This window comes from Gossypium hirsutum, chromosome A02 (genome assembly GCF_007990345.1).
Source record: "Gossypium hirsutum isolate 1008001.06 chromosome A02, Gossypium_hirsutum_v2.1, whole genome shotgun sequence".
Classification (NCBI taxonomy): Eukaryota; Viridiplantae; Streptophyta; class Magnoliopsida; order Malvales; family Malvaceae; genus Gossypium; species Gossypium hirsutum.
The window spans coordinates 97,354,872-97,367,574 of record NC_053425.1 but is presented as its reverse complement, the minus strand read 5'-3'; the positions used below and the strand labels follow the sequence as shown (position 1 = coordinate 97,367,574).

General features: G+C 31.2%; 2 protein-coding genes across 2 annotated transcripts; one reads left to right on the top strand and one right to left on the bottom strand.

Annotated features, from left to right (window-relative positions):
* Positions 1-2,879: 2,879 nt before the first annotated feature.
* Positions 2,880-8,070, bottom strand: LOC107952398 (phenylacetaldehyde reductase). The gene is made up of 7 exons (XM_041084289.1): positions 8,050-8,070; positions 7,026-7,245; positions 6,324-6,493; positions 5,589-5,780; positions 4,821-4,953; positions 3,704-3,890; positions 2,880-3,265 (listed from the first exon to the last, which is right to left on the bottom strand). The coding sequence occupies exons 1-7, from the start codon at positions 8,068-8,070 to the stop codon at positions 3,121-3,123; spliced, it is 1,068 nt and encodes a 355-aa protein (XP_040940223.1). The 3' UTR covers positions 2,880-3,120.
* On the top strand, positions 7,244-9,185 carry LOC121209944 (brefeldin A-inhibited guanine nucleotide-exchange protein 1-like). The gene is made up of 4 exons (XM_041081949.1): positions 7,244-7,634; positions 8,086-8,289; positions 8,457-8,717; positions 8,948-9,185. The coding sequence occupies exons 2-4, from the start codon at positions 8,227-8,229 to the stop codon at positions 9,014-9,016; spliced, it is 393 nt and encodes a 130-aa protein (XP_040937883.1). The 5' UTR covers positions 7,244-7,634; positions 8,086-8,226; the 3' UTR covers positions 9,017-9,185.
* Positions 9,186-12,703: the final 3,518 nt, after the last annotated feature.

Genomic DNA, 12,703 nt, shown 5'->3' with positions numbered 1-12,703 from the left:
TCATAGTATTTCATTTGTTTTTAATTATTGAACTAATTTTAATAATTAATACAAAATCATAAAATAGGGATTATTTAATATCAAATTCGTAACAAACTAACCCGTCCATTAATATATTTAATTGTATCTATGTATTAATATATCTTGATAAAAAATATTTTAAAAAAAAAGGATTTAAATTAAAAAAAAAATAAGAAAGCTACCTTGTTATATATATATATATATTACTCTACATTATTGCTTGTAATATATTTAAAAAAATATGTATATACCCATTCATATATTAAGATAAAAGTGCGTTTAAATTATTTTACTTAAATTATTTAAATTTTGTTTAGTAGATAAAAATAAAAAAAAAGTAGAAATTCACTAGAAAATCAAATAACATTTGTCACAATATGGGCTTATGTAACTTATTATATTATATTATATATATGATATGTTCTCGCTTCTTTTCGGAAAATCAAATAACAATATTTGAAAATAATATATTTTTTATCAATGTGTAATTATAAAAATTTTAAATAAATGAATTTAAAGTTAAAAATAAACAATTATAACAGAGGGCGTAAAATATGAGATATATTAAGACGCCACAAAAAAAAATATAGTTATAACATTTTATAACACCGAAAGTAAAATATACACAACAAAACTATAATATGTTTTAAAACTTATATAACATCATTTTTAATTGAGTCAATTGAGTCACTATAACAAATTATACAAAATACGAAATTATATGAAAAAAACATGAATGTGACACATATAATTTAGAAACTATAAGATATTGATATAATATTGATACTTTGAAGTTTATAAATCAAATTGTTAATGTATAAAAATATTGGAATAACTTGAACGGGTCTTAAATTGGTTTCAAAATTTAGAAGTATCAATATCGTATCAAATATGTTCTATTAGTCTAGCCATTAGCTTGGGTGTTATATGCTAGTTCAAATTTGATGCGGAGGATATTTAAAATATGTGGAACAAATTGTAAATATGTGTGTAACTACCGCATGAATGATTTGCATTTGATGTTTTTAAAATTTGAAAAAAAAAGGCTCTCTTAAATTTTATTGATATCGTTCGTTTTTTATCTCCAACATGTTTATGTGACAAGTACTCACATATTTACAAGTTGTTCCACGTAATTTAAATATGTTTCATGTTATATTCAAATTGGCATTCAACATCTAAATTAATTGCTAAACTAACATAATGTCATGATTAATATAATACTAATACTTTAAGGATTCAAATATAATATTTTAAAGTTTAGGAACAATTTAAAATCTAACTAATTATGTACGGACACTTAAATTAACCCAAAGACAAATCATATTCTATGATTCCAAACCACCTTTCTTTGATGGTCACCATCATCTACTCTATGGCCAACAAAATGTTTAAAATAACCAAAATAAATTCTTAAAATACATTGTTGTGTTGTGGCTATCAAATTCTAGCTAAAGCAATTTGTGGGAGTTATAGATGGTATTCACAATTTTGGGTTATTTAGCCTTAAGATTGTGGATAGGAAAATAGTCCACAATGAGAAGAAAATCAATTTTCAGACAGGGATAATCATAAATGATAACATTTCCAAAGTAAAATTGAAAGTTACAGAAAACTCAATCCTGACTTGCTATAATAAAGTATTGTGTATTCTCTCGTACAATCATCGGATTTAATGCTGCAAGTCAACAGATTTTGTAATTTGGAGTGGGAATATGCTTCCATTTGTGCATTGCTTATCACTTCCCACAAACTTCTTTTTATTTAAACTTTCTTGGCAGTTCCATGTTTTTTGCTTTCATATCATCAGTAACGATATGTTTATTTTAATGTACCTGGCTGGCTGGCTGGCTCTTTGACTTCGCTTAAATGATTTTTATTAATTAGATTTGGGATTCTGAGCATCCAAAGAATCTCTTATTTTCTTGCCTATCAAGGAAAATACAGAGCATATATTGAAGGGCTGCTGATTTTCTTATTAGACCCATAGCTTGAGTTGAAAGGCAATTGTTTAATCTTTTTGGAGATGGAGAAATCCATGGCTGTTGGCCTTATGTTGGTTGTTTTGTGCGTCATAACAGGTGAATTTGCTTGTAATGGCTCTGGAATTGACCCTCAAGCTCTTTTTGACTTGGGAAATGATCTCACTCATCCTGAAACCAGCCTCTCATATGGATCATGGAAAAGAAGCAACTGCAGTCAGCGGCAAGGAATTGTTTGCAACAATGACAATGGAGTTCTGCTTATGATCCATATTCACGACCTTTGCCCTCTAAATTCAGAATCCTCAAGCAGGTGTGGTTTATGGAACTTGATTGGGGATATCAGTCCTTCATTACTAAAACTAAACTACTTGGATTCCTTCAAAGGGTTGGACTTTATAGAGTTCCTCCACCAAGTCTTGGCAATCTTTCTGGCTTGCAGTTTCATGATGTCCATATGAATTTTGGAGCTTAAGTTTAGACAAACTGTCTTGAATGGAGTGGCTAACAAGAGTTTCTTTGAAATATCTGGTTGTGAATGAAGTTGATTTCCATGGTAGGATCTGAACAAGATGGTTGGTGCCTACCAAAATAGTGAAAAGATCATATACTTTATGGCACCTCTTGGGGATGCTAGAAGTTGCTAAACAGAACAACATACCTGACGATCCTTGACATTTTGTATGGAAAATACATGCATTTATTAGTCACAGCATCAATAGATCCCTACATCAAGATAAAGCTTTTCATTTACTCCATCAAGTGCATGCTATTTTCTTTTTCTTTTTTCTTTTTTATTTTCTGTAGGTGATCTATGAATTTAATTCATTATATAAGTTGAATGGGAAACATACTTATATGGCATGCTTTATTGTATGTACTAAATCAGTTTATAAAGTTCAATACGAATCAAACCACGCAACGACACTTTTTTTCTGTTTCTTTTTTAAGTTTCTCGAATATGCTAATATAATGTCTTCGAGTTCCAAAAGCTTATTAAGTTTCACAGAATGGAACAAGTTTACAACAGCAGCTAACGTAGAACATGACATTCAGAATGAACTAATGCCTAAAAGGAAACCTCCAGTCACCAGACTTAGCTAACACTTACCATGATTCAACCACTGAAGATGTTCTTCTCCTTCAAGCTTTCAACCATATCCTTTAGACTCACCTCCAAAGGGGTAAATTTAACACCTAAACTTTTCGCTCTCTCTTTGGACACTTGAAAGATTGGCGCGCTTAGCTTTTCATCAGCACATCTGCAAAAATTACTGGCTCCAGTTAATAATACATAAATAGAAAAAATACCATTGAAAAACAATCCTCCTCCCTGATCCCAAAATGGCCTCTTATAGAGATAGAAATAAATCAGATAACAGAAACAGCTAACATAATTATTACTGAGATTGGCCTCTAAAAACAGAAAAAGAAACAAAAAAAAGTTCAAAATTTTTTCATGTTGAGCAAAAATAATAGGATTATCAGTTATGTCATTTAAGAACCTTTCTTTTTCCCACTTATAGATCAATCATTGGATCTAAAAAACCAACTTGGACAGCAGTGTAGTCCATGTAATGAATATAAAAATAACACAGATTATGATGCTCGATAAGCAGAGCAGATACAAAATTGAAGCTTAGCTGCTTCTGCCAAAGATTTGAAGTTTACATGCAGTAAATTATATCCTCGAGACTTACTTTTCAGGGAGGCTAAGGGCAGGGTAAAGCTTGCGCAAGGCCTGTACAACTTCTGAACAGTGCACAGCTCTCTCAACTAAAAGATATCTACCACAGGCTGAAGAATTCTCAAATGCTAGCACATGTGCATTGGCAACATCTCTAACATCTATTAGTCTAAAAGTTGCATTTGGAAATGTTTTGGCCCCTGTATCAAATAAAGGAAATACTCAGGAGGAAGCATTTGGCACGCCGGCCAACAGAAGTAGAAGATTTTTAGAGACTTAGTTGTCTGTTGTCTATGAAATGTATTTGAACTGGCTACTCTTTTATTTGCAAGAAACTGCTCAATGAGAGAATTATTAAAATTATATTTCTTCTTCTTTCTAAAAATATTAGATGCCAAAGCAAAAAAAGACATGCATCTTAAGTTATTGCAAGAATGAGAATGACTATCATGCAAAACAAGAAAGCATTTTCAATACCATTAATTAAAGAAAGTCCTGAATGTAACCAGCATTATTGTTATTGTTGTTATTATTATTATTACTCAGACAGCTTGTACCTGAATTTACTCAAAGGTAAATGGTTCGCTACTTCACCTCTTCCTCAAAAGTTTCTACAGAGCACCTCCATACTTTAAAAATTCTAAGAATAAGTCAATAATTCTTCAAGTTTCAATAGTTTGGGATTCTCATAATCTGAAATACACTTCCTGCGCTACCGGAACTCTTAAGTAGTTTGCTTAGTTCATCCCATAAGTGGCAGAAGCATAAATGATCTATGTCTATACTCTTTTTGTTCAAGCTCTAGAAATTCCTCTTAGATTTACAACATTGTGCAGGCTCATATTGTTTTATAAATGCCGTTCTCTTTGCTTTTTTTTTTTTTTACTATTTAAGTTCAGACTTGGCCCTAAATTTCTCTTAGACTTGTTTTATCACTGCCTTTTTTTCTTTTTTTTTGTTGTTTTTTGCATTAAATAAGACGGAAGCAAAAATGTAAGCAAGACGAATAAAACATTAACTCAGAAGGGAACTGTTCTCTCCTAAGGTCATTTTATAAAATTGGCTAAAATCGTGTCCGCTAAATCTAAGTTGGAAAGTATCATTATTAAGTTTCAAAATTGGCTCCACACTTGTATTGACAGTCGGCTGTAAAAGAGGTCCAATCACCAACCCTGGGTTAATTGTCACCATGTCAATGCCATTCTCTTTTGCAAACTTCCAAGCAGCCTCCTCAGCTAACGTCTTAGAAAGCATATACCAAAGCTGACAACAAGCAAAACAAAATTTGATGAAAATGATCCTATCATGCCTCATTTTTCCTTTCTACAGAAGTAAAAACGGAACTGAGAATGTCCTAAACAAGGAACAGAACTAAACATCATATTACAGATTTACAGTGTACTTTTTTAACACTCAATTCTCATAGAATGAAATCATAATAACAGGAAAGGAAAGTAGTTACTAAGCATTAAAATTAGAGATTTGCAGTTAAATCAGAAGATTTAATCAAACGAAAGAAACAGTGAGGATATTTGAAGTTTAACCATTCCACAAATGATGCTTGCTTTGACAGTTTTTAGGTGACTCAGATAATGACAGTAATGGTCTTAAAAGCTAGCTCGAATTAACTCAGGCACCTTCCCTAGAAGCCTTGGACTAATATGCCTATACTTTATAGAAAGACAATTTATGAACCAGTGGATTAAAAAAAGGAAGAAAGAAAACAACAATAGGAAACTTCACAGATGTTTTCTTAAAAGTACAAGACTAGGTCCAGGCTCTCACTCATATAGGCAGCATGACATCATTTGGTAACTTGAGAAAAATGATACACTTATAGCATCACATCTTTTGAATATATACATACATATGTTATATAAGTTTGTACGTTTGCATACCTTTGATTTCTCACAAAAAGCAGGATCTGAGAACCAAGTCTCGTCAACTACAACATCAGGACCAAGAGGCCTTCCATTATACACAATAGCTGCAATTGAGGATGTTATAACCACCCGTTTGATAGATGGGACCTTAGCACATGACCTAAGAACATTAAGTGTTCCCTTCACAGCTGGGTCAAGCATTTCAGCCTGTTATAAAACAGCCATAGAATCCATTAGTTATCAGGATTCATATTGCAATGTTGGTGACTGAAAATACGTACATGCAAAATCAAACGCTAGACCATTTGAACAAAAGTCGATACAGTAAACATTTTTTTCACCATTTGCAAGTTGATTCATGGTCCAAGAAAATTATTCCTGCTTACAGCAAAGAATTTCAAGCAAAACCAGACAAGTTGAAAAGATCAACAGTTAGCTCAAGCTTCAAAGAATTCTAACAACATACATGAGCCTAAGAACCACCATTTTCAGAAATGAGTGGTGGGATTCAAGTAAACCAGAGAAAGAATATACTAGTTGTAGAAAAACATGTTGAACTATAGCAGATGAGACAATATGATAACTAAAGTTCATTTTTAATGACACTTATGAACATTGGAGGGCTACTTCATCCATATACAAAGAAAAAATAAAAATCAGCAATATTTAAAGAACCAGAATGGTAGAAACTAATCATAAATATTTATACACTGACCATGAAAAAATTCTATAGGAGAGAAAAAAAAGCACCTGAGGATCCTTGATATTGTGATAAAAAGGAGATGCTGTGTGGAAAACTCCTACGCATCCATCAACTACAGAATCAAAAGCTCCCTCATCCAGCAGCTGTGCCTTGAACAAACGGAGCCTTTCTTTTGCTCCATCAAGTACAAGTAAGTGTTCCGATTTTTTTGGATCACCTATATAAAAGTGAACGGGACAGTTATATGGAAAAACATATCAATCTTAAAACTATATTTCATTAATACCAAATGCAAAAAGATATATATATATCTCCTTCATAAAGTTAAACAAACTATTGAGCCTAAAAACCAAATATATTAGCGGAATCAAGGCTGATTAGTAAAAGGAATCAGAAATTAGAATTGTGTTACAGTTCGACATTAAAAGAGAGGGGGGGGGGGGCATTTTTAAGTATTGCAGAATGAAATCACCAAAAATATAAAATGTGCAATTAGATTGTCCATGAGTAGCGGAAATCCAACCCAAACCCTTTCTATAACAACTCAGATAGGTTTACATACATACAAAGTCTATCTTTCTAATCTTTGACTTGTATCACTGCCCAAAAAGTCGGTTAAGAAAGATGAAATCAGGCAAGTTCAAGTACCCTAACAGTTAATCATCAAATATTATCACAGATTTAAGAACAAAAAGAAGAAAGAGAAGGGGCTTGAAGCCAAGATTCAAATATTGAAGTTAAGAACAAACTTGGGTCACGAACAGTGGCTTTGACAGTGTAACCACGTTGGAGTAAAAACTTAACGAGCCATGAAGCAATGTAACCTGATACTCCTGTTACACAAACCACCTTCCCCCACTCATCTTTCTCTCGCTTCCCTTGATTCTCACTACTTTGGATGAAACTGTAAGACTGAGATCCGGGACTAAGGATAGATTCCTTTCTTCGTTTTATCTGTCTCTGTTTTCTCTACCGGTAGTTTAAGAAACAGAAATTTTGATAGCTGTTAGAAATTAACACTATGTTTGCTTGGATGGAATGGCTATTCCATTCCCTCCTTATTCTTTGATGACTAGTAATGCTTTTGTTTGGTTCACTGTTTCTTCATTCGGCCGTATTACTTAAAGCGTTTCTATTCCCACAAACGCGTAATAGGGATTCAGTGCTGAAAGCTTGGAATGGCTATTCTGACCATCGCTGAATAGAACGCGTAATAGGGATTCAGTGCTGAAAGCTTGGAATGGCTATTCTGACCATCGCTGAATAAAATTGAAGAAAATTTTTCCCAAAATCTCCTTCAGACTTTCCCTGCAAATGCGTTCAAAATTTCTTCTTTTATTACAACAATACACTTTCAGGTTAGCAGATTTTTCTTTTAAGTTTAATTTCGTTTGGTTTCTGTTCTTCAATAATCAAATTTTGTTTTAAAAGGGTTTGGTGATGGGTTTTCTTTAAAATTTCTAAAAAAATAGGCTACAACTCAACTCCTAAATCTCTGTCTTTTGGAGGAGATGATGTTTCTTTTTCTCTTATGGGAAACCTACGGACTAGAATTGAATTGCAGGGAGTCAATCGTAATCATCATATCGATATCTTCTTCTTAATCCTTGTTTTATTATTTCGACTTTGCCGCTGGAGACGACAAAAATAAACTAATTAATGGAGGAGATAACTCAAATTTTGATAATTTATATTGTCTGTATTACCCATGCATATCTCTTTTGCAATATTTGTCGTTCTTTAAATCAGAGTTTTATTCCCAAAATTTCTTACTGATAATAACTTAATTTTCATTATTGTATTTTACAGTATTTCAGATTTGGAGATATGGTGCAACAGTCGGAAATTTATTAAGAATTATACATTATAGTGCTTTAGAGCAGACACAAATTGAAGTCCAGACACTAGAGGGTCAAATGGAACCAAAAGTTCTGCTAGCAGGCAGTATAGATGGCTCCTTCAAGTATAATTGGAGTTGGAAATAGATATAGATGTATCTGCATCATCTTCCAAGTACAAGATGCCTTCGATTTTCTATTATTGTACTATAAATTCTAGTACTTTAGTTGGATCTACAAGTCAGTAATGTCAGTTTTCCAGCTTCAGTGTTTTGTTTTTATGAGCTTGTTAACAAAATTTAGGTCAGGGTTGAAAGCTGAAATTGGAATACTCTTTCCTAGGATATTTTTCTCCGGCATGAATCAGTGCAGTGCTTAGTTGGCATCATTAAGTCAATGGGAGCTTGGATGGATCAAGAGCTGAAGATAGGTGATTCTGACTTGTCTAGAAGCTTCAAGAGTGACACTTCATCAGAGAGACCTTCAACCTCGATTATAGAAAATGAAGTTGTCCCTGATTGTGAGTTGCATCCAAAAATGAATTTTGAATTGTCAGATACTGCTATGCTTGAGCAACGTCGGGCTTACAAGATTGAACTCCAAGTCGGTAATTTTTTTATGTTGGGATAAGTATGAGTGGTTCTTCAAGTAGCAGTTACTTATCTAGTACTGAAACTGTCACAGAGGGCTGCCTAAATATATCATTATAATTTTCCATATTACTATTGACTTCTCTTCATTCATGTAATTTTATGTAGCGTAATTTTATGTGTAGCTCTCCTTTTCTTTTACAAGCTCAGTTTTACTGACCAACTTTACTAGGTTACATGCAGAAAGGTGGCTCATTATTTAACAGGAATCCTTCCAAAGGCATCGAGTTTCTTATAAATACATGCAGATGAGAGCTTTATTGCCTAATAAACCAGGCTTTTCTTCAGCCAAGTTAAATAGTTCCATGACTATTTCATTCTTGAGATATTCCAATGGAAGCACAAAGTGTTTCTGATCCACACTGTATACAACAAAATCGCCCTGCTCAACTGTTGTCGACGTGTTGCAACTGTTTGTGCTAGTATCTGAGGTGGCACTTGATGGTGTGATCCTCTTTCTCCTGATTGTAGCCATTTTTTACCATTTTCTTACTAACTTGATAAGCTTCTTAGCGCTGACCATCTTGCTTTGCTCTAAGGTTAATAGGAAAGAACTCCGAGATGAAAGGAAAAAGAGGGAAGATTTAGGCTTGAAACTCTTCTGGATATAAAGCAATGGAAATTTGATGAATATATAACTAGAAGGTAAGAGACAGTCCCTTTAATGAATAGTACAATGCCAGTATTCATTGGAAACAAAGACGTGGTAGGTAGATATGTATAGTTTGCAAGGTGACCATGTTTGCTTTTATTGGATGATTAACCCCCAGCAAAGTTGATCATATATAGAAGTTCATATATACATCTTTATGTAACTTCCAAGTGGTTTAACAACAATAAGGTCCAGTAATGAAAGTGGTCAGATGATCCACATGTTCTGGATTGATGAGTTTTTATAATTTCTGAAACAGATTTTGCCCCTAAAAAATTGTTTATCTCTAGGCTGTTATGCTTTTAAATTGTCTTTTGTTTAAATCTACTTCGCATTTATTTTGTCTGTTAATTGCTTTAAGAGATTATGGGGTCAAATATATGCTTAAATCTATTTGAGCTGCCTTTACCTGATAACTATTATAACTAGATAGACATAAAAAATATATGGTAAAAAGAACTCTTCAATTCCTCTCAATTTTGAATTGAGCAAATTGGTCCTTCTAAGAAAATCAAAGCAATTTATTTCCTATCAATTTCGAAGGTTAGAAATTAAGGACAATTAATCATAGAGTTAATGTTTTCATGGATTATACATGATTTTGATTGGTCTAATAACAAATTTAGCCATTATTGTTTATACATTCTATCAATTGGGTCCTAATTTAATAAATTTATCTTGCAATATTTGTGTAAATTTTGAGGTTGAATTTATTGAATTTTCCTGATATTGGCTATGAACTGAGCTTGCATGCTTCCTCACAACCATCTTCTTCTAAGCCAGGTAAATCTCTTGAAGATTTAGTTGAGCCTTTCGCTAATACAGCTCAACGTTTGCAGGCAAACATAGAGAACCACTTTCAGAACATAGAAAATCAAATCAATCAACGTACGATTTTAGTGTAGCAGACTAGAAACTCAAGAAGTTGACCAAGAGGTGATCGCTCTCAAGGAATTAACACTGATTTTCTGAATAATAACACAATATGCATACTTATGTAGCTTTTTGATGGTATAATGACATGATAGAATATGATTACAATGTTGTAACTTTTTGATGTTGTAAAATTTTATAACATATGAATTATGACATATAAACTAATGAAATCATGTAACTTTTTGTTAATATATGAATATTATGTTTGGATGTGAAATATAATTCTCAAGTTATTTATTCTTCTAATATTTTGTTTATAATTAAATTATTTGTTTCAATAATGATATTTTAGCACATTAAATATGTATTGCAATTTAAAAATAATAAAGTAGATTATATATTATTTTTATAGTATTATATATTATGATTTTTTAATTCATATAATAATAATTATATTAAGAATGTTATTAAATTATACATTATTTTATTAAATTATATTTAATAATAATTATGTTAAAATATGGTTAAATTATTTTTTTAATAAAATATATTTAACAATAATTTTATTAAAATTTAATAACAATAACAATAATCATCTACCTTAACAAAAAATTCTGCTAAGGGTATTCTGGTCATTTTAGTTTTTTTCCTTATGCTATTACAACATCATTCCATTCAACCAAACACAAGAATACTATTACAGTTCTATTCCATTCCATTCAACCAAATAGTTGAATTACTTATTACAGCTCTATTCCATTATAGCCCTATTCCATTACAACACTATTTAATTACAACCCTATTCCATTACAGCCAACTAAACGTACTGTAAATGGCACTTCTAAGATAACAAAAATGCAATTATTTTATTTTATTAATTTAAAATTTTAAAAGATGAAAAATGCCCCTAGCTTTGCCTCTGTTCAGGTCACGGTTTAAGTGTTTATTATTTAGGTTTATTAAATAATATATTTTTATATTTTTAAAATATATATTTACAAATTAAATCATAATTGGTTTAATTTTATAATAAAATCTATTAATTTTGGAAAACAACTGAAAGAATAAATAAATAAAAAAACAGAAGTAGTCAACTTAATTAGATAAAATAATTTATCATTTGAATATGAATGAAAATCTCAATATTTAATTGAAACATTACTAATAAAATAATTATATTATATTATATTATATTATATTATATTATTGATTATATAAATTTAAAAAGTTAGAGAAACATAGATTATACAAAATACTAATTCTTAATTGATCGATTTTCTTTTATCTTAATACATCACAATACATTTAAAAGCAAGAGTTTAAAAAAAACTATTAAATCGACAAAAATATTTTTTTTCTATCATATTGTTAAATTAACATCTAAATATAAAGATAATTTAATTTAGAATAATTAATTAATATTTAAATAATTGACGTAAACGTGATAATACTTAACCTAATCATATGTATTTAAATATATCTAATATAGAAAGCATTCAAGCCCATATTAGGACAAGTGATGCATCTCTCATTTTTCTATAATTTTAAAAAAAATTATTTTAATTTTTTATTATCACTTTAATTTTTATAGTTTTAAAAAATTATCTTGTACCTTTTAACCAAATTATCCTTTCAAAATATTTAATTTTAAAATACCTTTATATTTATATTTTTTTTTCAAGAAAAAATGTTAGATTGCTTATTATTAAAGGGAAAGCACCAAAACATAGATAAATAAAAAACAAAACCCATAAAGCTCAAATTAAACACCTTCCTAATTAAAAAACTTAAAACAAAATGGCCCAAGGCCCTATCAACCTAAAAACCCTTATCCTAAATTTAATCCTACATTTTTCCAAAAACCCTAAGATAAAGTTGTAGCCAACCACCAAAACTTGTCAATCACTCTCCCTCATTTCTTCTTTAACTTTATCATTTTCCATGCTCTGACCGACCTTTTTGGAACTTTGTTTCTCAGGGCATCTCAGCCATAACCAAGTTCTCTTCACCGATCCTATTCTGTTTACCATTCTGTCCATACTAAAATGCCTTTACCTAGTTCTTACCATTTCCTTTCCATTTTCCCAAACCGTTCTTCTTCAGTATCTACCTCTTTGACCCACTCACTTCGTTGTTCCTAGACTTTGCTTTAGATGTACTGTCTCCTTCAATCCCCAGATACTGTTCTTCCTCTTCGTTGAAGTCTCTTACCTATTACGTAGCAACCCTTGACAATCCTCTGCCACAGCGGCTAACACTGCCCCAGAAAGTCTACTATTCATATAATTATCGTCTTCTACCCTTAATCCCTTTTTCGTAAGGGTATGTGTCACATTATTCCCTATTCTTTAAGCATATTTGAATTTACAGTTAATAAAGTTTCTCTTTTAGTGCTTAACATTAAGAATATA